Source organism: Pseudonaja textilis, chromosome 15 (assembly GCF_049901715.1).
Source record: "Pseudonaja textilis isolate UNSWEBS1 chromosome 15, rPseTex1.2, whole genome shotgun sequence".
Classification (NCBI taxonomy): domain Eukaryota; kingdom Metazoa; phylum Chordata; class Lepidosauria; order Squamata; family Elapidae; genus Pseudonaja; species Pseudonaja textilis.
Window position 1 is genome coordinate 10,478,783 of NC_142004.1, and position 24,803 is coordinate 10,503,585.

At 45.4% G+C, this 24,803-nt stretch overlaps 1 protein-coding gene and 3 non-coding genes across 4 annotated transcripts in view; 3 read left to right on the forward strand and 1 right to left on the reverse strand.

The window, feature by feature from the left end:
• Nucleotides 1–18,458, forward strand: part of DHX37 (DEAH-box helicase 37) — a 33,662-nt gene extending 15,204 nt beyond the window's left edge. Inside the window, exons 12-27 of the mRNA XM_026716213.2 lie at nucleotides 407–486; nucleotides 922–1,069; nucleotides 1,887–1,963; nucleotides 3,678–3,910; nucleotides 5,945–6,056; nucleotides 6,897–7,003; nucleotides 9,328–9,516; nucleotides 10,616–10,740; nucleotides 11,196–11,312; nucleotides 11,756–11,928; nucleotides 12,638–12,752; nucleotides 13,715–13,852; nucleotides 15,641–15,735; nucleotides 16,396–16,469; nucleotides 17,247–17,344; nucleotides 17,518–18,458. Coding sequence (XP_026571998.2) covers nucleotides 407–486; nucleotides 922–1,069; nucleotides 1,887–1,963; nucleotides 3,678–3,910; nucleotides 5,945–6,056; nucleotides 6,897–7,003; nucleotides 9,328–9,516; nucleotides 10,616–10,740; nucleotides 11,196–11,312; nucleotides 11,756–11,928; nucleotides 12,638–12,752; nucleotides 13,715–13,852; nucleotides 15,641–15,735; nucleotides 16,396–16,469; nucleotides 17,247–17,344; nucleotides 17,518–17,597 — 1,961 coding nt within the window. The 3' untranslated portion in view covers nucleotides 17,598–18,458. The remainder of the gene's footprint in view (nucleotides 1–406; nucleotides 487–921; nucleotides 1,070–1,886; nucleotides 1,964–3,677; nucleotides 3,911–5,944; nucleotides 6,057–6,896; nucleotides 7,004–9,327; nucleotides 9,517–10,615; nucleotides 10,741–11,195; nucleotides 11,313–11,755; nucleotides 11,929–12,637; nucleotides 12,753–13,714; nucleotides 13,853–15,640; nucleotides 15,736–16,395; nucleotides 16,470–17,246; nucleotides 17,345–17,517) is intronic.
• Nucleotides 18,459–22,252: 3,794 nt separating this feature from the next.
• On the reverse strand, nucleotides 22,253–22,324 carry TRNAA-UGC (transfer RNA alanine (anticodon UGC)). Its single transcript has one exon. It is a non-coding gene; the product is annotated as a tRNA-Ala (tRNA).
• A 1,178-nt stretch (nucleotides 22,325–23,502) lies between these two features.
• On the forward strand, nucleotides 23,503–23,574 carry TRNAD-GUC (transfer RNA aspartic acid (anticodon GUC)). The gene has a single exon. It is a non-coding gene; the product is annotated as a tRNA-Asp (tRNA).
• Nucleotides 23,575–24,296: 722 nt separating this feature from the next.
• Nucleotides 24,297–24,369, forward strand: TRNAF-GAA (transfer RNA phenylalanine (anticodon GAA)). Its single transcript has one exon. It is a non-coding gene; the product is annotated as a tRNA-Phe (tRNA).
• Nucleotides 24,370–24,803: the final 434 nt, after the last annotated feature.

A 24,803-nucleotide genomic window follows, 5' to 3' on the forward strand; every position in this document is an offset into this window, starting at 1 on the left:
TTGGTCCACACCTGCTGGCTGGGGAATTACGGGAGTCGAAATCTGTCCATGTTGGCTGGGAAATTCTGGGAATTGAAGACCATATTGGATGGGAATTCTGTGAATTGAAGTCCATCCATGTTGCCTGGAGAATTCTAGGTGATGAGGTCCATATTGGATGGGGAATTCTGGGAGTTGAAGTCCATCCATTTTGCCTGGAGAATTCTAGGTGATGAGGTCCATATTGGATGGGAAATTCTGGGAGTTGAAGTCCATCCATGTTGCCTGGAAAATTCTAGGCGATGAGGTCCATATTGGATGGGGAATTCTGGGAGTTGAAGTCCATCCATGCCGGCTGGGGAATTCTGAGAGTTCTACTAACATTTTATAGTCCTGATTGAGAAAAGTGTGGCTTTGCTCTTTGTAGGCTTTGAATTTGAGGACGATTCCGTAGAAGCCGTCAGAAAGTTTAAGAAATCCAGGCAGAAAAAGAAACACGCTCTTCAAGTAAGCAATATTTTCCTGCAACTGTCACAAATGACAGGCTTGGTTGCCAAGTGCCCAAATTTTGATCATGTGACCATTTATACACTGCAAAAATTACAGCTGCAAAAACCAGTTGTAAGTCACTTTTTTTTCAGTGCTGTTGTAACTTTGGTCATTAAATGGTTTTAAGTCAAGGACAACCTATGTCTGCTCCTTCTTTAAAAAAAAAAAAAAACTCCCCCCAAATACCTTAGTTTTGCACATTCATCTCCTCTAAGTACCCTCTATCTACTAAATGATAAGAATCTGATTTATCTTCTTGCTTTAGAATGATTGGATATGTTCCTACTTTCCAAACAGGTTTTAAGATTCTCCCAAATGCCTTCTAAATTTTAAATCTAGAAGGATGTTGAGACTTTGAAGTTGTTAGGTTTTTTTTTTTCTCTTTCTTTCTAGTCCCTGCCCAAAATTAATCTGGATAATTATTCCATTCTGCCGATTGACGAAGGGGATGAAGATCGAGAAGCCGCGGAAGACGACGAAGAAGCGAACTCGGCTGGTTCGGATCTTGATCTTGATCTGGGTGAAAATTGCCTGCAAGAAGGTTTGTCCTTTCCGGGCCTTTGAAAGTTGGCTGAGTTTTCAGAAGGCCAAAGAGAATTTTAATCATGGTTAGCCGATCAAATCACATTAGCCTGAGTAACAAACATTGTATTGATAAGATGAGACGTCGTCTGATTCAGCCTCGTTTCCCCCCCTATTTTAGGGACAGATCTTGCCTTCGTATTAACCAAAATTGGCAACTTTAAGACTTGTGGACTTCAACATAGCTGGCTGGAGAATTCTGGGAGTTGAAGTCCACAAATCTTAAAGTTGCCAAGTTTGGGGACCTCTGATATTAACGTAGGAAAACGAAACCTGGCTTATTCAACAAATCACAAATGTTAAGTTAGCACCTTATTAGATCACCTCCTCAAAGATGGTCTTTCTTTAAATGCAGGAGAGCTTTTTTTAAGGTCGACTATCCCTGTTGTTAGAGTGACCGCTCTGTTAGATTTATGCTCAATAGATCAATAGATTTAGGAAATAAAATCACAAAGAGGCTAATTCTTATGAAGCTGCCAGGAAAAAAAATACACGTTGCTTTTCTTCTTCCCTAACCCCTTAGCTCTGATTTTGAAAAACATACTGAAACATATTTATTTATTTATTGGTTATATTTTTATACTGCCTTATTTCCCAAGAATTCATAGGGTTGAGCAATTAAAACAAAAACACGTAAGGTTAATCATCAAATGGTTAAAAAAAAATAGCACAGGTCTTACTGTGCCTTGAAAAGGCAGATTATAGTACTAATAACCTAAAAGGCTAATCTTTTCAGCACTTATATATATATTTTCCTATTTATAATTTGAATGCAGGTGAAAAACCAGATTCTTCCCACCCACTTTACATTCTTCCTCTCTACTCTTTGTTGGCTCCTGAAAAGCAAGCCAAGGTAAGACTAAACACCCCTGTAGGAATATTGAGGTACATTCAGAAAAGCTGTGTGTACTTATGAACATTTGTAGACTTAGAATAACTTGCTTGTCAGTTTGAACATACATTAATTGGCATACATTAAAATGAAATTCCATTGCATACAGCTCTCAAAGGGTCACCACTCAGAATAGAATAGAATAGAATAGAATAGAATAGAATAGAATAGAATAGAATAGAATAGAATAGAACAACAGAACAGAACAGAATAGAATAGAATAGAATTCTTCATTGGCCAAGTGTGATTGGACACACAAGGAATTTGTCTTCAGTGCAGATGCTCTCAGTGTACATAAAAGATACGTTCATCAGGAATCCTCAGGTACAACACTTAATAATAGTCATAGGGTACAATAGGCAATCATATCATACTAGGAAACAGTCAATAAAAATCGTAAGGATACAAGTGACAAAGTTACAGCCATGCAGTCACAAGTGGGAGGGGATGGGTGATAAGGAGTGATGAGAAAATTAACAGTAATAGCAGTGCAGACTTTGTAAATCGTTGGACAGTGTTGAGGGAATTATTTGTTTAGCAGAGTGAGGGCGTTTGGGGAAAAACTATCGTGTGTAGTTATTCTGGTGTGCACGGCTCTATAGCGTCGTTACACCTTATGTAAATATGACAAAGTATATAAATACAAAATTATGCTTATACCCACATATATTCTATGACACAGAGATACAACACTGTCTAGTTCAGATGTATAGATGTTTATGGTGAGAGAAACTAAACTTGTGAGTTTAGCAGACGGGTGGCGGCGTAGGGAACAAAACTTACAGAATCTGGAAGTCCTGCTAGAAATACTCCAAAAACTCCTCCCAGACGGGAGCAACAGAAACAGACCCTAAAGTGGGCATGTGGGGTCTCTAACAATGATTTGAACTCTAAGCCCATAGCGCTTATAAGCAGTATCCTGAATAAAGAGAAGTGAGCTTCCTAAAATCTTCTCCGCTGTCCTCACCACTCTCTGTAGGGACTTTCTATTGGAGGCACTGCAGCCACCAAACCAAACAGGGATGCAGTTTGTGCAAAAACGCTCTCAGTCGTGCCTCTGTTAAAAATTGCAGTGTCCCAAGGTCACGTGTTTTCCTTTTGCGGACCTTCTGACAAGCAAAGGCAAGGGGGAATCCAGACCACATTCCACCCCAGTAAATGGAGTTGTCAGGACTCCGACATGCATTCAAATCATAAGTCTCCAGCTGCATCTCTCGAAGTAAAAAAGATCGATTTATTAGGAGTTTACATGTTGGCTTGTCCCAGTTACAGCCGACTCTAAGACACATCATTCATTTCATCCTTGACCCTGGTCTTCCACCCACCCCCTGGATGTATATTCTCCAATGAGACACATCCATAGCCAAGAGTCATCAATCATGCGCTCCAATAATAATCTTGCATGCCAGAAGCTTCGGTTGCCAAAGCAATTATCTGAAGCATTTAAGGAATGCACTGCTTTCCCCCGTCCCTTTCTGCTGACAACTAAAAAGGCCAAAGAAGTGTTTTTTTAGTTGACAGGAGTCTTTACAAATGGGGCATGGGCTGGTGGGAAGCCTGGAGCTCTCCAGTGTGGAGAACATCACTGCAGTTGCTCCTTGTAGGAGTGACTAGTAGACTTCATTCTCTTGTCTTTGGTGAGATGGTTCTCTGTTGAAACCTGCCCCCTTCTCAGGTTTTCAGGCCGCCTCCCCCTGGGACCAGGCTGTGCGTCGTGGCTACCAACGTGGCAGAGACATCACTCACCATCCCGGGCGTCAGATACGTGGTTGATTGCGGGAAGGTCAAGAAACGGTTCTACGACAAAGTCACCGGCATTTCGTCCTTCAAGGTTATGTGGACGTCACAGGCTTCGGCCAACCAGCGGGCGGGCCGAGCTGGCCGAACAGAGCCAGGACACTGTTACAGGTCAGCTAAATGCCCTTTTTGACCATGGACTGTGGGGCTTTTGGTGCTGTCTGAGCTCAGTTGTGTTCTTGTAGACGTTTCATAACCCAACTAGGTAACATCATCCGTGCTAGAAGGGAGTGGGGTTTGTGGAGGAGGAGACAAAGGAGGAGGAGGAGGATAATGACAGGGTTCTTGGTGGCTTTCTTGCAGGTGTTCCATGACCCAACTGGGGAACATCATCTATGCTAGAAGGGTTTGTAGAGTGGAGAAGAAGATGAGGGACCACTCTATGGTCCTTGGTGCTCTCTGAGCTGGCTTGTTTTCTTGCAGATGTTTCATGACCCAACTAGGGAACTTCATCAGTGCTAGAACTGCATGGGGTTTGTGGAGTGGAGGAGAAGACAGGAGGAGGAGCGGGGCTGCAGGTTCCTTGGTGGTCTCTGAGCTGGGTGATTTTCTTGCAGACGTTTCATGACCCGACTAGATAACATCATCAGTGTTAGGAGGGAGCAAGGGTTTGCAGAGTGGAGGAGAAGGAAGAGGAGGAGAAGGACTGTGGGATCCTGGGTGCTCTCTGAGCTTGGTGGTTTTCTTGTGGACATTTCATGACCCAACTAGGTAACATAATCAGTGCTGAAAGGAAGTGGAGTTTCCCCTTATTTTTATATACTAACGGTTTGCCCTCCCAGTGTGTCCTTTATACTAGCCTGTTTTTGTTGCTTCGTTGTTGGTCTGGTATTTGTATACAGGCAGTCCTCGATTTACAGCCACAATTGAGTCCCCAAATGTATGCTATTAAGGGAGACCTTTGTTAAGAGAGTTTTGCCCCATTTTACGACCATAGTTGCCACAGTTGTTAAGTGAATCGCCGCAGTTGATAAGGTAGGAACGCGGCTTCCATGAGAATGTGGCTTCCCCCTTGAGTTTGCTTTTCAGAAAGTCGCAAAAGGGGGAAATCACCTGACCTAGGGACACAGCAACGGTCGTAAGTAGGAACCAGTTGGCCAAGCGTCTGAATTTTGGTCACGGGGATGCTACCAGGGTTGTAAGCGTGAAAAAAGGTTGTAAGTCACTTTTCTCAGTGCCGCTGTAAGTTTGAATGGTCACGAAATGAACCGTTGTAAGTCAGAATACCTCGTATGATGAGCCGCGGTGGCACAGTGGTTAAGAGTGCAGGACTACAAGCTATTTCTGCTGACTGCCTGCAATTTGGCAGTTCGAATCTCACCAGGGTTAAGGTTGGCTCAGCCTTCCGTCCTTCTGAGGTGGGTAAAATGAGGACCCAAATAGTTGGGGGGCCAGAGGCTGACTCTGTAAACCGCTTAGAGGGGGCTGGAAAGCATTATGAAGAGGTATATAAATCTAAGGAATATTGATATTGCTATAAACAGAGGGAAAACCCCGCTCCCTTCTAGCACTGATGATATTACTTCATTGGATCATGAAACGTCTGCAAGAAAACCACCCAGCTCAGAGAGCACCAAGGACCCCACAATAATCCTCCTCCTCCTCTTCCTCACCTCCTGCCAATCTCCACTCCCTTCCAGCACTGATGATGTTACCTAGTCGGGTCATGAAACGTCTGCAAAAAAAAACCAACCCAGCTCAGAGAGCACCAAGGACCTCCCAGTTCAATCCTGAACTACAAATATTCTCTTCTACCAATGCCCAAATTTTCGGGAAAACGTCTTTAATTCCCTAGCTCTGAGGATCAGCAATTGGTACCCACTGAGTGAAGATAGCAATTTCTGATTTGGGCAGCTGGCTCCTTGGAAAGGCAGAGCCTTAGTGTGTGCATGGTGTGTGTTTGAGTGTACATATGGACAATATTTGCCCACACACTTCGGTTTCCTTTTTAAAACCCCTTTCTGTCACCATCCCAGTCCTAAATCATCTTGGATTATTTTTTTTAACACAACAAGGGGATTAGCACGGTTCTTTAAAAACAGATGTTTGTTAGCCACTCGTTGCTGTTGTTGTTTTCCAAGGATTGCTTTGATCTCCGTTGTTCACTTTTGTGTGTGTCTCTATTGTGTGTGTCTCTATATCCAGGCTCTATTCTTCAGCTGTGTTCAGCGATTTTGAGCCATTCTCTGCTCCCGAGATCACCAGGCGACCCGTGGACGATTTAATCCTGCAAATGAAAGCGTTGAACATCGAGAAGGTGGGAGTCCCATATTTTTAGGCGCTTCCTTGATAGGTGTTCCTCAACTTACAACCGTTCATTCATTTTGAAGTTACAACGTCCCTGGGGGTGGGAAATGGGGGAACTTGTGACTGTCCTCGCACTTACAACCGTTGCAGCATCCCTGTGGTCATTGGATCAAAATAACAGGGTAGTTCCTGTTTGCCAGCTTTTCCGGAACTGGAAGCCGATAGGAAAAGTTGGATTTACTTGAGGGGCTTCCCCCCAAAAAAGGAAGCACCAGAAAGGCAGGACAAGAAGCAATGGGTGGAAACTAACCAAGGAGAGGAGCAACCTGGAATTAAGGAGAAACTTCCTAACAGGGAGGACAGTGAACCAGTGGAACAGCTGGCCACCAGAAGTTGTAGATCCTTCATCACTGAAGGAGGTTTTTAAGAAGAGACTGGACAGCCACTTGTCTGAAATGGGATATAAGGGTCTTCTGCTCGGGTCCCTTCCAACTCTGTTCTATTCTGTTCTGATTTGCTTAACAACCATGGCAAAAAAAAATGGTCATAAAATCAAGCATGGCTCACTTAAACGATTACCTCGCTTAGCGATGTTAATTCCAGTCCCAGTTGTAGTCATGAGGTCAAGGCATTCAGAGTTTGGTCAATCTCCTTCCTAGCTTTTGTTTGTTCTTTTTTTTCATTTTTTTTGGCGGGGGGGTGAAAGTTGAATTATTTCTTGTAAGGCTGAGATTGTTCGCTAGGGAAGCCCCTCTTCCTTCCATCCGCCAAGGTCCTTCCCTCCTACCACCCCAGGACTATACCGCACGTAACCTCTCCATCTCACCGGTCGTCTCTTTCCTCTCTGCAGGTAATCAACTTCCCATTTCCTACCCCTCCGTCCTCCGATGCCCTGAAGGCCGCGGAGGAATTGCTGATCGCCCTTGGTGCCTTGAAGGCTCCCGCCACGTCTGGAAGGTACGAAAGACGGAAAGGGACCAGAACCGGGATGGCAAACCTACGGCTCGCATGCTGGAAATGGCGGACCTAGGGCTTGCCAGCCGTTGCCTGTTGCCTCTTCGCGCGTGCATGCTTGCCAGAAACTGGAAGACCGACCGGGTGGCTGGCGTGCATGCAGAAACTGGAAGTTCAGCTTCCCAGTGTTCTTCCGGTTTGTGGTGGTCCCTCCCCAGTGTGCGCTCCCATTTCGGCACTCGGTGCCCCAAAGATTCGCCAACGCTGAACTAGAAGAACTTAGAACAAACGCAGTTGGGTACAATTCCGAGTCTACCTTTGCGTAATGCAGCATCCGATCCATTGGAGACGTCCCTCTCGGACGTGTCCTGGTGTGGAGTAGCTGACCTTAGATAGATTAACAAGAGTCGGAAGGGACTTTGTAGGTCATCTAGTCCAACACGTACACACTCCTGCCCAAGCAGGAGACCCTACACCGTTTCTGACAGATGGCAGTTGAAATTTCTTGTTGAATCCATCAGGATATGGGCTGCCAGGGTTGCCCCCTAGCCACACTGGATGATATCGCCAGGTCCCGCTGTCCCAGCAGAGTGAGGAAGGATCCTGAGGGATGATTCACACCCTGGACATCATTTCTTTATTCTCCTCCCATCGGGCAGGAGATACAGAAGCATAGCTAGCCAGACAAATAGGCTGCCAAATAGCTTTTATCCGTGGGCTGTTAGACTTTTAAACGAAACGCAACACTACAATCAGATTTAATAGGACAGACTTACAGTGCTAATGTAACAGTTAATATGTCTATACCGATGTAGTATTTTTGTATGTATGTATGTGGAAATGTGTGCCTAGTTCTATTACTTACTTGGGTTTAAGAATTTTCTTTCAGAATAGAATAGAACAGAATAGAATAGAATAGAATTCTTGATTGGCCAAGTGTGATTGGACACACAAGGAATTTGTCTTGGTGCAAATGCTCTCAGTGTGCATAAAAGAAAAGATAAATTAGTCAAGAGTTAAGAATAGAATTGAAATAGAATAGAATAGAATAGAATAGAATAGAATAGAAGAGAAGAGAATAGAAGAGAATAGAAGAGAATAGAAAATATGGAATGGAATTAGAATAGAAAATATGGAATGGAATTAGAATAGAATATAGGATAGGATAGGACAGGACAGGACAGGACAGGACAGGACAGGACAGGATAGGATAGGATAGGATAGGATAGGATAGGATTCTTGATTGGCCAAGTGTGATTGGACACACAAGGAATTTGTCTTGGTGCAAATGCTCTCAGTGTACATAAAAGGTACATTCGTCAAGAGTCAAGAATCATAAGGTGCAACACTTAATGATAGCCATAGGATATGATAAGCAATCCAATCATACTAGGAGACAGTCAATATAAATCGTAAGGATATACTAGTGACAAAGTTACAGTCATACAGTCACAAGTGGGAGGGGATGGGTGATAAGGAGTGTTGAGAAGATTAATACAATAGTAGTGCAGTCTTAGCAAATAGTTGGACAGTGTTGAGGGAATTATTTGTTTAGCAGAGTGATGGCGTTCGGGGAAATAACTCCCCTTGTGTCCAGTTGTTCTGGTGTGCAGGGCTCTATAGTGTCATTTTGAGGGAAAGAGTTGAAACAATTTATGTCCAGGATGCGAGGGGTCTGTAGATATTTTCACAGCCCTCTTTTTGACTTGTGCAGCATACAGGTCCTCAATGGAAGGCAGGTTGATAGTAATTGTTTTTTTCTGCAGTCCTATTTATCCCCTGAAGTCTGTGTCTCTCATTATTGAGATGTATTCTGTATTTTGTGTGGGCTGCACCAATGGCAAAGGTAAAGGTTCCCCTCGCACATAACACATGCTAGTCGTTTCTGGCTCTAGGGGCCAGTGCTCATCTCTGTTACAAAGCTGAAGAGCCAGCACTGTCCGAAGACGTCTCCATGGTCATGTGGCCAGAAGGACCAAACGCCGAAGGTGTATGGAGGAACGCTGTTACCTTCCACCAAAGGGGTCCCTATTTTTCTACTTGCATTTACATGCTTTCGAGCTGCTAGTAATACTTCACCCGATCTTGATTCTATGCCTCTGTTTATACAACCCAGGATTGTATTAGCTTTAATTTAGAGTTAAAATTTGAAGAATTTTAGTTCTTCAAAAGAAAGGATTGAACATCAAGCAGGTGGGATGGAGTCCATTTTTTTTAGTACTTGGTCGAAAGATAATCCTTGACTTGCCTTTCATTTGTTTAACCACCTTCCTTCCTTCCTTCCCTCTCTTCCAAATGCCCTTCTTCTTCTTCTTCCCTTCTTCCAGGTTGGGAAAGCTGCAGGAAGCCAAGTTCAGCTGTCCCATCAGCCCTTTGGGCGTCCTCATGGCCTCCTTCCCGGTAGCCCCACGCTACGCCAAGATGCTGGCCTTGAGCCAACAGCATCACTGCCTGCCCTACACCATCGCCTTAGTCTCGGCCTTGACGGTGAGGGAGCTGTTTGAAGAATTCAACAGGTAAAGCCACGGTGGGGCTACCGAGAAACTCAGTGGTTTTTATGGGCTCCAACTCTTAAAAATGGCACCGATTTGTCCATGGATTTGGAAGAGTTTAGTCATTTTAGTCATTGCACCATCTTCAGTGTAAAATTTATGACTATGAAAATAAGCACAAACACACATTCTCACACTCCACACATTGAATTGAAAACCCCTGATATCGCATTAATATTGCACTATGGGATAGAAGCTGTTTTTCAGCCTTTTTGTCCTTGTTTTGAATATTCTGTACCGTCTGCCAGATGGTAATAGTGCAAAAAAAAGGGTGCCCCAGGATGAGATGGATCTTTGAGAATGTTTTGAACCTTTCTTAAGGCAGGGGAGCTATAAAGCTCTTCCAAAGAGGGGAGAGGACAACCCAGGATCCTCTGGGCAATGACGTTAACCCCCTGGAGCGCTGTCCTATCTGCCCCTGTGCAATTGGCAAACCATACAGAGGTGCCGTCAGTTAAGATACTCTCTATGGTGCAGCGGTAGAAGGTCAACAGCAGTTTTTCGTTTGAGTTGTTGTTTTCTGAGAAGCCTCAGGTAGTCTAATCTCTGCTGGGCCCTTTTGGCCAGGGCTTCAATGTGAGCCCCCCAGGTCAGGTCCTCTTTTAGGGTAACACCCAGAAACTTTAAACTGGCCACGCTCCACTGATAAGCAAGGGCTGGATGTCTGATCTATTCCTTCTGTAGTCCACTATAAGCTCCTTGGTCTTATTGGGGTTGAGGACCAAGGTATTGTCTCCACACCACAAAAGCAACCATTGGTCCACCTCATCTCAGTAGGCAGATTCATCCACCCTGGAGATGAGTCCCACCACTGTTGTATCATCTGCAAATTTAGTAATATGGTAGAAAGAAACATCAGGTTTGATAAAGCTAACTGAGAACTTGACACTTAAGATTCCTCTCATTATCACGTATTCCTTCCACATTTCACTCTCCCCTCCTCTAAAACATTCGTTTTCCACCCCAAATCAGTAACTAGGGACATTTCTGTGGCCTGCACGATGGAACGATTGTTTCATCGAATCCTTCATTTATTCTTTTTTTTTTCTTTTTTTAAATGCAGGCCTGCCCTGAATGAAGAAGATCATGAGAATCTGAAAGGGAAGAGAGCCCGTATGGCACAGATGCAAAGGATTTGGGCTGGCCAAGGACCTTCCCAGAAGCTGGGAGATCTCATGGTGATGCTTGGTAAAACTGACCTATCTACTTGTCGATTGGGTTGGGGGATGTAAACTTTCAATGGGTCAAGGGTTTCCATCAGAAATAAGAGACACCCCCCATGCTCACTTGAAGTGTTAGTACCACTTTATAATTTTGGTCACCACACGATTAAAAAGATGCTGAGACTCTAGTAAGAGTGCAGGGAAGAGCAACCAAGAGGATTAGGGAACTGGAGGCTAAAACGTATGAAGACCAGTGGCTGGAGTTGGATTCAGGTTTAATGGAAAGAAGGATTAAGGGTGACATGAGAGCAGTGTTCCAATATTTGAGGGGCTGCCCCAAAGAAGAAGGGGTCAAGCTATTTTCCTAAGCACCTGAAGGCAAGACAAGAAGCAACGGATGGAAATTAAACAAGGACAGAAGCAGCCTAGAACTAGGGAGGAATTTCCTGACAGTGAGACGCTGTTATTCCGTTACTCCAGGAGCCGTGGGGGCTTGTGAGTATGCAGGATGCACTCCTCATTTCTGTAGCTCCAATGGCCTGCGCTACAAGGCCATGGTGGAAATCCGGCGGCTGCGCGGGCAGCTCACCACGGCAGGTAAGACTCCACACCTGCTGTCTTCCTTGGGACCTGCTCTTCCTTGTCTTGGGAGCATCATTCAGGTGGGGCCACCTCCGTCCGTCCCTTGACTCTCACAATCTTGGTATGTGTACGTGTACCAGTGATGAGGATTCAAACAGGTTTTTTTAACTGCTGGTCCTGTGGGCGTGGCATGGAAAGGATACTGCAAAATCCCCATTCCCTCCCCACCCCACTAACCTGCTTTCCAGCTCCGTTCTCCTGTGCAGGGCAACCAAAGGAGACCCAGCCGATTGACTGGGACTCAATAGGAGGCAGAGAAGAGATGGGGTTGGCGGGGCCAGTCAGAGGTGGGATTGGCCGGTCCTCCGAACTACTCCACATTTCCGCTACCGGTTCTCCACAACCGGTCAGAACCGGCTGAATGCCACCTCTGATGTGTGTGTATGTTCCTTCCCAAGTGAATGCCGTTTGCCCGGGTTCAGAGCTCTTCGTTGACCCCCAAATGAAGCCCCCCACAGAAGAACAGGCCACTTTCTTGAGGCAGATCGTCCTGGCCGGATTGGGAGATCACGTTGCCCGAAGGATCCAGGCGGATGAACTCCTTGATGAGAAGTGGAAAAACGGCTACAAGGTCTGCCTCTCAGACTCCTTTTTAAGTGCCAGCAGTTTGCTTCTGGAATTCATTTAATCAATGTTATGTACAAATTGGAAGAAAAAAGGTAGACAGAACAACGCAGTGTATTGAAACACAGACAGATGTAATTGAAGCCATCTCTAAAAATAGAGGAAACAAATTAAGAAACTAGGAAGGAAGGAAGGAAGGAAGGAAGGAAGGAAGGAAGGAAGAGGGAGGGAGGGAAAAGAATGAAAGAATAGAGAGGAAGAAATAGATGAGGGGAGAAAGGAAGGAAAAAAAAAGAATAGAGAGGAATAAGGGAGGGAAGGAAGGAAGAAAAAGGAGGGAGGAAAAAGGATGAATGAAAGAAAATATAGGGAGAAAGGAATAGGGGAGGGAAGGAAGAAAGGAATAGAGGGAAGGAGGAATAGGAGAGGGAGGGAAGGAAAGAAGGGAAAAAGAAAGGAATAAAGGAATAGAGAGAGGAAGAAAAACGTTCCTCGTATGTTATACTTAATAGTTGCTGGTTTACTAATAGATATAATAAAGTAATATAATATGATAAGTAGGTAGTATTGTTATAAAATGTCACATAATCTTTACAGAGGACTTTTAGCTGCATAGATGAGGTTGCTGTTGGTTTGTGCTAGATGGGAATTTTTTAATTCTTTCTTTTCCTATTTCTGCCCTCCCTCCTTCCCTCCTCCCCCCGCCCCCAAATTAGACGCCACTGCTGGATGATCCGGTCTTCATCCACCCCAATTCCATCCTGTTTAAGCAGCTCCCGGAGTTTGTGGTGTATCAGGAAATCGTTGAAACCACCAAGATGTACATGAAAGGTGAGCGGGCGCCTCTTTTCCCTTCCTTGACTTCTGTCTGTCTGTGTGTGTGTGTGTGTGTGTGTGTGTGTGTGTGTGTGTGTGTGTTAATATTCCTTTAAGAAAAGAATCTACACCGGAGGAGAGAGAAAAGACCAGCATTGAGCTGCAAATATTTTAACAACCGGTAGGCGTGGCCAATTGGTCATGTGACTGGGTGGGTGACATCACTCATCACACCCAGCCCCGCCTCCCAGCCGCTCGCCGCAAAGGAAGAGGTGGGATTCAGCCAGTTGGGGCTAATCCCGCCGCTGGATGGCCCCGCTCCCACCTGATCTTTTGGCCAGTTTGGGGGCTGTTTTCAGCCGTTTTTTTCAAACTGTTCTCAGACTGTTTGGGGGGCTATTTTCAGGTCATTTTCAGGTCATTTTACCCGAAAACAGCCCAAGAAACTGCATGAAAACGACTCAAAAACCAGAGTGTTTTGGGGCCAATTTCAGGCAGTTTTCCCAGGCTGTATTTATCCCAGAAAATAGCTTGAAAATGACCTGATAAACAGTCTGAAAACGGCCCCAAACCCAGGCCATTTTCAGGGTGTTTGGGGGGGCGTTTTTGGCCCAAAAAACAGTTGAAAAATGGCCCCAAAATTCCCCCAATATGGCCTGGGTTTGGGGCCATTTCTCAGGCTGTTTTTCGGGCCGTTTTCAGGTCGGTTTTGGCCCCAAAATGGGTGGGGGTGGGGCCAGCCAGGGGTGGGATTTGCCAGTTCGCTGAACTGTGCCGAATCCTTACTACCGGTCTGCCTAAACCGGTGCGAACCGGCAGCAGCCCAACTCTGGAAAAGACACCTCCAAATAATCCGAAAATAATATATTGCAACCATATTAGCTTAGGAAATTATCATTTGTATTGTGTCACTTTTTAGCCGATCTAAACTCCTGCTTTCTCCCAATTTTTTTTTCTGGCTTCTCTCCCTTCTGAAGGGGTTTCGGCAATTGAACCTGAGTGGATCCCTCTTCTCCTGCCCCCCTACTGCCATTTTGAAAAGCCCCTGGAAGAGCCGCCTCCATTTTTCTGTCCCGAAACTGGCCATGTCCGTTGCCACAGGCCCAGCGTCTTCTGTAAGTCTGTTTTTCCCCAGGAAATTAAATTATCTTTCTTTTCTCCTTACCAGTCCACCACAAAAGAAACAGAAGTTCAGTTGTGATTCTGCTACCTTTAGGCAAATCCTGCTTGTGTGCCTCAGAACCACTTTCTATATTATTGTGCAAGTGGTCCTTGACTTATGACTGCAAGTCAGGCCAAAATTTGCATTGCTCAGCAAGACAGTTGTTAAATGAATTTTGCCCCGGGGTATGACTTGTTAAGCGAATCCCTGTAGCAATTAAGATGTTGTTGTTATTATTATTATTATTATTATTATTATTATTATTATTATTATTATTCATCGCACAGTCAGCCAGATGTTCAGACTGGGTTTGGCATTTTTGTCTACCTATCGAGTCCTTACCCAGGACCTGGGATAAGCGAATATGGAAGTTTAATGGCGTTTACAAATCTCGCCGCTGGATGGAAACTGTTCCAAGGAAAGCTGCCTTCTGCAATTGACCGATGGCAAATTAGTCAATGCCATTGATGGTGTTCAAGTGATGCGCCAGTTGTTTTGGAACAGCACCCACCCAAGTACTATTGGTACTACCCTTGCTTGCCTTTGCCACAGACGTTCTATTTTTATTTGTAGATCTTTGCATTTTGTTATCTTCTGCAGTTCTTTCTTTTCTGTTCTGCTGTCTCCAGGCACTGCCACATCCACTATCTAGACTTTTTTGTCGTTCTTATCGACAACGGTTAAGTCCGGAGTGTTATATGGTGGGTGCTTGTCTGTCTGGATTCTGAAGTCCCAGAGCAATTTCACTTATTCATGTTCTATGACTTTTTTCTATTTTATGGTCCCACCAGTTCTTGCTTACGAGCAAATGATATTTCTTGCAGATCTTCCAATGTACCATTGTTGTGGCTTTGTCATGCTGATGCTTGTAGTCAGTTTATTATTGTTATTGTTATTATTATAATTAAATCTTTAGTGAGATTCATAGCCTTCGACTGTGAAGTCCTAACCAAGGAGCTAGGAACTGTTTAGGTAGCGTTGGAGGATATAAGCTGTTCCAAGTAGGGTGGTTTTTTGTAGAATCAGGGTATTCAAGTCTGATACATTCAGAATTTCCAAATAGTGAGGTAGCCCTTTAGATATTGCTCCAAGGGCTCCAATTACAATTGGGATAACACACAATTTCTTTTTCCAAAGTTGCTCAACTTCAATTTGTAAGTCCCGATACTTTGTGATTTTTTTCTTGCTGCGTGTCTACAATTCGTGCATCACCAGATATTACAATGTCAATGAACCAAATTTTATTATTATTATTATTGTTGTTGTTGTTCTTATCTTAACTTTATTCATTAAACATGAAACACAGTCAACTGAACATTCAACAATGTATCACAAATATCACTGATATTATTATTAGCTCTTTTATTCATTAAACATGCAATTCAGGCACCTGAACATTCAAAAATGCATCACAAAATAGTCCACCTGTGGCCTTACTCCCATGTCGACCCTGAGTTCATAATTGTGCCTTCCTTTTGGCAGCTCTGTGCATGCGCAGGCTGGGAACTGGCTCCAGCTGCTCCTCCGCCTCAATGCTGTCTGAGCCCGAAGGCAACTGATGACTGCCAGCCTGCCCTGGCCCCATCTCTGCCTCTGATGCAGAGCCCTTGTCCGAGCCTTCCTCAGCCTCCAGGACCTGCCCATCCTCCTCACTACCATCCGAGTCTGCTGCCGGCTCCACCAGCCACCGGCGGGCCACAACATACCTGTATATTCGTTCAGCTCTCTTCTCTTCCTACAGATCGGGTCGGTTGGCCGCTTCCTGCGGTGGAGGTTGATTATCCCGAAGGCCTTGATCGTTTCAAACATTTTGCCAGGTTTCTCCTGGAAGGAAAGGTGAGTGCCAGCCTCGCTTTTACAGCCAGTCCTCAACTTAACGACCACAGTTGGGACCGGAACTTAGAGCACTAAAGCGACACAACCTTAAAGCGAGTTGTCAATACGATTGCACCCAGTTTTATGGCCTTTCTGCTGTGGTCATTAAGCGAACCTGGGAATGGCGATCATGTGGCCCCAGGACCCTGCAACTGTCAGGTGCAGTCATAAGAGTGAGAATTGGTCGTAAGTCCATTTTCAGCCCCATCGTAACTTCAGGTGGTCTCTGAACCAATGGCCATAAGACGAGGACTGTATCTGTATCTCGTCTTCTGCCGTGATCCGTTGCTGTTTTAGACTTTCACTGAATTTTAAGCATTTTCCCCAACCTTAGACCCGCCCGTTAATTGCATTCGACTACAAATACCAAGTTCTCCACCCAGCAGTAGCCAAATTAGCTGCACACGGGAGTTGTGATCCAGCAACAACTAGGCCATTAATTTCCTACTTTTACATTTTATTTAATCATGTTTTTTTTTTGGAGACTGCGTTTACTTGGATATGAATACAGCAGCTTAAAAAGTTGGTGACGAGTCATCGAACAAATTCAATAAATTCATCAGGGTGTCGAATTCATAAAATACATAGATTAATCCAGTGGCTCTCTTTTCTTTTTCCTAGGTTGTGAAATCGTTGGCGGCTTACCGCCGTTGCCTGCTGTCGAGCCCAGTCACAATGCTGAAGACCTGGTCCAAGTAAGTCGTGGGCTTTCTCTCCTCTACTTGTGTACGGGGTGTGAAAATTGTGTATCTGTCTCTTTCCACCCCAGAGAGCCAGGGACCTGTTACATTTGCTCCCATGCTTACCTTTGATTGAATCAGAATCGGAATAGAGCTGGAAGGTCCTGGGAGATCATCTAGTCCAACCCCCTGCTCAAGCATACCATTCCAAACAAATGGCTATCCAAACTATTTTTAAAAACCACCCGTGACTTCTGGTGGCGAGCTGTTCCACTGATTAATTGTTTCCACTGTTAGGATCTTCCTCCTTAATTCCAGGTTGCTTCTCTCTTTGATTAGGTTCCATCCATTGTTTCTTGTCCTGCCTTCAGGTTTTTGGGTAATAATTTGACCCCCTCTTCTTTGGGGCAGCCCCTCAAATACTGGAAGACCGCTGTCATATCCCCCAGTCCTTCTTTTCTCTAAACTAGCCAGACGCAAATCCTCCAACTGTTCCTTATTATGTTTTAGCCTCCAGGCCTTTAATCATCTTAGTTGCTCTTCTTTGCAACTCTTTCTAGAGTCTCAATATCTTTTTTTGAAATGTGGTGACCAAAACTGGATGTTTCCAGGTGTGGCCTTATCAAGGCTTTATAAAGCAGCACTAATACTTCGCGTGATTTTGATTCTATGCCTCTGTTTATACAACCAAGGACTGTATTAGCATTTTTGGCTGCTGCCGCACACTGATTGATCAAAAGTTGGTTTTATTTGCCCCTTTGGATTCAATATTTTGCTTGATTTTCCTTATAGACTTCAGCCCAGGACAGAATCTTTACTTCAAGCGCTCGTTTCTGAAAATGCTGATAACCGGGACACTTTACAGCTAGCCTGGAAGAAAAATCCAAAATGTAAGCATTAAAAATATTTTTTTCAGGTTTTTTTTTTTAAATTATTTATTATGCCACTAAAGACTTGTGGTCATTGTGAATCACGATTGCAAACTAAATTCAGGAATGGAAACTTTTAATCACAGCGGACTGACAGCTCACTCCTTTCTCCAATTTTAATCTTCTCATTTCAGATTTATTGGCTGAATATTGCCAGTGGGTTCCAGAAGTCACTCACGAGGAAATTGCTAAAATGTGGCCTCCGGTGCGTTGATGCGGTGAATGTTTGAGCCAGGAACTCTCCAGCTTGCGTTCTTCCCGAAATGGCCATGAAGATTTTCCTGGGAAAAGCAAGATCCGTAATTGCACAAGGAAAGGGAAGAAAGATTAAACCTTTCTTCATTTGTCATCCCAAGAGGCAACGTGTGCAATTTGCAACCTGCCAAGGAGCACAACACGTGATATTTGCGACCTGCAAAAAATAATAATCGTGCAGATGTTCAGCCGTGCTGAATGCAGCAGCTTTCCAGTGAACAAAAGCAATGCACATCATTTCATACAAAAGAAATTCAGTGTTTCCCAACCTTGGGAACTTTTAAGACTTCAACTCCCAGAATCCTCCAGGCTTCTCTTGAGAACAGACTCTATGGCTGCTCATCCAATATTTCTCAACCTGAGCACTATTTTAAGAAGTTTGGACTTCAATTCCCAGAATTCCCCCAGCTAGCAAAGTTTGAAAAACCGTGGATTTCAGTGGCAAGGATCTTGCATTCCATTAAGCAGCATTTACTTTAATCATGGTTTTCTGGCTAAGCCACGGTGATTATGTTTTCCTCCAGAAACCTGGCTTAAATATACGTCCCAATAGGTTGGTTCACACAAATAACCTGAGCCACAAACATAAAGATTTAGCAGGGTCAAACAAACAACTAACTACAGTTATTCCAAGTTTTGTAAGAGATAAGTATCAAGAAAGGGAATAGTCTAATATGCCACCTCATATTGGAAAAAAAACTATAGTTTTGAGTATCTTTTTACCTGTTTCTTTACGTTTAAAAGACACTCATCATGGCATTTTTCAGTTTGTATCCACAGGGTGCCGCAGCTATTTGTAAATATAATAGCTGAATGAACATTTGCTGTTGGTGTTTGGTTATTTATTTTCCTTTGTTTAGACATGCACACAATCCAGAGGTTTTATTCTGAATGCTTATGGCTGGTTGCAATGAGCAGATTTTTCTTTCCAGATATGGTTGCTTTCTATCCCAGTTGCAGTTGTAAAAATGTCCATGGAACAACTCCAGTTTTGGGGGGGGTTTTTTGATCATCCAGTTGGAAAGAATGAAATTGAATGGATTTACTTGGTATCCAGTGCCTCTTGCAAAAACAAAAAATTGCAAATACAAGAAGACGGATGAATGAAGTCGAATGGATTTACTTGGTATCCAGTGCCTCTTTCAAAAACAAAAAAAAATTACAAATATAAGAAGACGGATGTCTTGGGGAGGGAAATCTCCTAAATTTTCCTATACCTCTTCTGGCCTTAAAAATCCCCTATAGTAATTATTTAAAAAAAGCAACGGAAGCATTTCCTGTCCGTATTTGGATATTACCCCAAAGGGTTTTCTGAAATAAATTGGTTTTCATCCAATCCACTGGTTCAGCCATTCCTTGGCCAATAACGGCGTTATATATTCATTCATTGACGTTGCTGGCAATCACCTGCTTGTGGGGAGGGGGGTTTAGACTAGATGACCTCCAAGGTCCCCCTCCAACTCTTGTTATTCTATATTCAGTGGAACAGATTCTGCAACCGTTGTAAATAGCAGAATTTCCGTTGCTAAGCAATGCAAAGCAAGCCATGCCCAGTTTTATTTCTTTGGCGCCATTGTCCAGTGGAGCACTGCAGTTGTAAAGGCTCAAACTCTCTCCCCTTCAAACGATAAGAATGAACTTTTGAACATATTTGAATCCCACCACACTGTCTCTCCAAGAGGGGACAAGTTTCCAGGCCTCTGGGCTCCAGTCCCCAGTTGTATATTATGTGCAAGTTATACAGATTCAATACGAGAATTAAGATATTCAGGTTATATTAAAAAAAAGGATTACTTGTACCAACCGCCTCCCTTCTTCCATTGAAGAATGGCAGATACACGGATCTGACAGCAGTGGTTAAAGAGAATCACGTTAAGAGGACCCAGCTTCCTGGACATCTGTCAGAAATGGTATAGGGTCTCCTGCTTGGGTGAGGGGGGCAGGGGGTTGGACTAGATGACCTTCAAGGTCCTTTCCAAGTCTGGCATTCTATATTCAACGGAACAGAAGTTGCCTTCAGAAGTTGTGGGAGCTTCATCCCTGGAAGTTTTCAAGAAGAGACTGGACTGCCATCTGTCAGAAATGGTGTAGGGTCTCCTGCTTTCATTGACGTTGCTGGCCATCACCTGCTTGGGGGGGGGGGGGTTGGACTAGATGACCTCCAAGGTCAATTCCAACTCTGTTAATCTGTATCTAGATTCCTTGACCCCGGCATGCTGCACCATCGTAAATACATTCCCAGTTGCCAAATGCCCAAATTTTGAGCCCACAAATGTGGGCAATGCTGCAACGGTCGTAAGTGCGAGGACCGGTCCTAAATCACTTTTTCCAGCGCTGTTGTAACTTGAGCAGTCACTTAAACCAATGCTAAGTCAAGAACTACCTATAATGGGATGCAAAAGAAGAAGTTGGATCAGTTGGCTGAATATTGGACATCCATCTGTCCTTAGATGGCGTAAGAACTCCTGCCTCGGGCAGGGAGTCAGACTAGATGACCTCCAGGGTTCCTTTCAGCCCTGGAATTCTATGGTTTGTACAGGTAGTCCCTGACTTAAAAACAGTTCATTTAGTGACGGTTCAAAGTTACAATGGCACTGGGAAAAAAATGATGTACAACCATTTTTCACAGTTACGACCTTTGTGCCATCCCCATACTCACCGGATCAAAATTCAGATGCTTGCCAGCCGATTCATTTTATGATCATTGCTGTGTCCCCGGGGTCCCCTTTTGTGCCATTCTGACAAAGTCCAGAAACGGTGTAAGGCCTCCTGCTTGGGCGGTGGGTTGGACTAGATTACCTCCAAGGTCCCTTTCAGGCCTTGTTATTCTACACTGCTCAAAAAAATAAAGGGAACACTTAAACAACACAATGGAACTCCAAGTCAATCACACTTCTGTGAAATCAAACTGTCCACTTAGGTAGCAACACTGAACAACATGCTGTTGTGCAAATGGAATAGACAACAGGTGGAAAGCATAGGCAGTTAGCAAGACATCCCCAATAAAGGAGTGGTTCTGCAGGTGGTAACCCACAGACCACTTCTCAGTTCCTATGCTTTCTGGCTGATGGTTTGGTCACTTTTGAATGCTGGCGGTGCTTTCACTCTAGTGGTAGCATGAGATGGAGTCTACAACCCACACAAGTGGCTCAGGTAGTGCAGCTCATCCAGGATGGCACATCAATGCGAGCTGTGGCAAGAAGGTTTGCTGTGTCTGTCAGCATAGTGTCCAGAGCATGGAGGCACTACAAGGAGACAGGCCAGTACATCAGGAGACATGGAGGAGGCCGTAGGAGGGCAACAACCCAGCATCAGGACCGCTACCTCCATCTTTGTGCAAAGAGGGACAGGAGGAACACTGCCAGAGCCCTGCAAAATGACCTCCAGCGGGCCACAAATGTGCATGTGGCTGCTCAAACGGTCAGAAACAGATTCCATGAGGGTGGTATGAGGGCCCAACATCCACAGGTGGGGGTTGTGCTTACAGCCCAACACCATGCAGGACGTTTGGCATTTGCCAGAGAACACCAAGATTGGCAAATTCACCACTGGTGCCCTGTGCTCTTCACAGATGAAAGCAGGTTCACATTGAGCACATGTGACAGACGTGACAGGGTCTGGAGATGCCATGGAGAACGCTCTGCTTCCTGCAACATCCTCTAGCATGACCAGTTTGGCAGTGGGTCAGTAGGTGTGGGGTGACATTTCTTTAGGGGGCCGCACAGCCCTCCATGTGCTCGCCAGAGGTAGCCTGACTGCCATTAGGTACCGAGATGAGATCCTCAGACCCCTTGTAAGACTATATGCTGGTGCGGTTGGCCCTGGGTTCCTCCTAATGCAAGACAATGCTTGACCTCATGTGGCTGGAGTGTGTCAGCAGTTCCTGCAAGACGAAGGCATTGATGCTATGGACTGGCCCGCCTGTTTCCCAGACCTGAATCCAATTGAGCACATCTGGGACATCATGTCTCGCTCCATCCACCAACACCAGGTTGTACCACAGACTGTCCAGGATTTGGGGGATGCTTTAGTCCAGGTGTGGGAGAAGATCCCTCAGGAGACCATCCGCCACCTCATCAGGAGCATGCCCAGGCGTTGTAGGGAGGTCATACAGGCGCATGGAGGCCACACACACTACTGAGCCTCAGTTTGACTTGTTTGAAGGACATGACATCAAAGTTGGATCAGCCTGTAGTGTTTTTTTCCCACTTTAATTTTGAGTGTAACTCCACATCCAGACCTCCGTGGGTTGCTCAATTTGATTTCCATTGATAATTTTTGTGTGATTTTGTGGTCAGCACATTCAACTATGTAATGAACAATGTATTTAATGAGAATATTTCATTCATTCAGATTTAGGATGTCTTATTTTTGTGTTCCCTTTATTTTTTTTGAGCAGGGTAAACATATCCATGGGGAAGCCAGGTTCACTTCACTGCTGGGTTCTGAACTGATCAACTGCAATGATTTCCTTAGCAAACAAGGCAAGAAAAGTCTTTAAATGGGGGCCAAAACTCAAAGTTAACAAGCTCCTCACTTAACGACAGAAATTTGAGGTGGGGGCGCTCTCTTGTGGTCGTAAACAACTGAACGGGGGAGGAGAAGAAAAAAACGTGGAGATGCCGGGGATTGAACCCGGGGCCTCATACATGCAAAGCATGCGCTCTACCACTGAGCTACATCCCCTTCCCGGGCAAAACCCTTCCAGCGGGAAATACAAAGCTATTCCATTGTTACCTTTTTTTTTTTTCCTCCTCCCTCCTTCCAAAACTTTTCTTTTCTTCTTCTCCTTCTTCTCACGTGCAACTTTTTCCCGTGCAGACAGAAGCGCCTCCCGCTCGGGAGGAGGAGAAGGCTAATCAGGAACAGCTGCAACTATCGGGGGGGAGGCGGCGGAATCCAGAATTTGGGGCTACTTCGGGAGGGGCAAGGACCCAGTTTGAAGAGCAGCAGGACACCCAAAGCCAGCTGGGCCTTTGGATTGGTCGGTTTTTGTTTTATGGGAAAGACAGAAGAGGGAGGGAGGGAAGGAAGGAAGGAAAGAGAGAGATGGGACAAGGGAGGAATGGAGGGAGGGAGGGGGAGGAGGGAAGGAAGGGAAGAAGGAGGGAAGAAGGGAGGAACTAGAAAGGAAGGCAGATGTGGGGGGAAGGGGAAAGGAAGGGAGAGGAAGATAGGAAGGAAGGAAGGAACTAGAAAAGGAAGGAAGGGGGGAGGAAAGAGGAGAGAAGGGAAGATAGGGAGGGAGGGAGGAAGTAGAAAGGGAGGGGGAGGGGGGAGGAAGGAAGGGAAGAGGGAGGGAGAGGAAGATAGGAAGGGAGGGAGGAACTAGAAAGGGAAGGGAGGGGGGAGGAAAGAAGGGAAGATAGGAAGGGAGGAAGGAAGGAGAAAGGGGGAGGAAGGAAGGAAGGGAAGAGGGAGGGAAGAAGGGAGGGACTAGAAAGGAAGGCAGATGAGGGGGAAGGGGAAAGGAAGGGAGAGGAAGAGAGGAAGAGAGAGGAAGGAAGGGAGGGAGGAGGAGGAAGGAAGGAAGGAAGGGAAGAGGGAGGGAAGAAGGGAGGGACTAGAAAGGAAGGCAGATGTGGGGGAAGGGGAAAGGAAGGGAGAGGAAGAGAGGAAGAGGAAGGAAGGGAGGGAGGGGGGGAGGAAGGAAGGAAGGAAGGGAAGAGGGAGGAAGGGAGGGGAAGATAGGAAGGGTGGAAGGAAGTAGAAAGGAAGGGGGAGGAAGGAAGGAAGGGAAGAGGGAGGGAGGGGAAGATAGGAAGGGAGGAAGGAGCCCGGGAGGGAAAGAAGGCGAGAACAAGCATGCAATCAGCATGTGCGCAACTTAACTGGCCTGTTTCGGGAAAGAGCGCCGGAGCTCCTCCTCGTTAGTATAGTGGTAAGTATCCCCGCCTGTCACGCGGGAGACCGGGGTTCGATTCCCCGACGGGGAGGCTCGACGTTTTCTTTTCCAATAAAGTAAATTCCAAAAACGAGGGGGAAAAAAAACTCTTTAACCAAAGCCGCACACATCCTTTCTACCTCGCAGAATAGGGTTGTTGTTTTTCTTAAATTCCTTCATTGGATTCTCTGACTTTTGCCTCTGAGGCTCCTTCCTTCCCTCCCTCAAGTCTCTCGCAGGGGGGCGGCTGACAATGCAACAGATACAAGGAGGGGGATTAACCCCCCCCCACACGCAACCCTGCCTGTTGTCCGGAGACTGAAAGGGGGGGAAGGGCTCCAGGATTTCTGCCCCCCACACACGACAGTTGACCCCCCCCCACACACACACACACAGAGGTCTTCAGGGTGGGGCAGGAGGGCAACTGCCGGGCTAGCCCTACTGAAGAAAAGTGGGGAACAGTTTAATGCAGGGGTGTCCAACCTTGGCAACTTTAAGACTTGTGGACTTCAACTCCCAGAATTCCTCAGCCAGCTTTGCTGGGCAACTTTAAGACTTGTGGACTTCAACTCCCAGAATTCCTCAGCCAGCAAAGCTGGCTGAGGAATTCTGGGAGTTGAAGTCCACAAGTCTTAAAGTTGCCCAAGGTTGGACACCCCTGGTTTAATGCATTAGGGGAAGTTGCAACTTGCAAAAAAAAAAAAAAGGGGGGGGGGTGAAAGAAGGAGGATCTCCGGGTCTTGAAGGGGAGGACGAAGAGCCAAGATGACATCAGCCGAAATAGCTCAGTTGGGAGAGCGTTAGACTGAAGATCTAAAGGTCCCTGGTTCGATCCCGGGTTTCGGCAGTTTCTTTTTTTTTTTTTTCTTCTTGAGGGCAGTGTGTGTTGAGTGTGTGTGTGTGTTATGTTGTATTGCAAAAAAAAAAACCCTTCTTTTTGTACGGCACCCTGAAAAGAAGGGGGAGGGGAGGGGGGACGGGAGCCATGCCTTCCTTCAGCTGCTTTGTGTGTGGTTTGTGTTTTGCAAAGCATGCGGAGTTACATGGGCCCTACAGAATCTTTGGGTTGTCCCAAAGGTCCTTTTTCAGGAGGCAACTGGACTTTCTTGGGTTGTTTTTTTTTTTCTTTTGAAGACGTGTTGTTTCTCCTCCAAGAAGCTTCTTCAGCTCTGACTGGATGGTGGGGGATGGAAGGATTGATATTCCTTGCAGACAGCTGGTCATTTGCATCCTTTGGGAGGGTCCTTGAGACCACTTGGGGGTTTAGCACTAATAGGAATG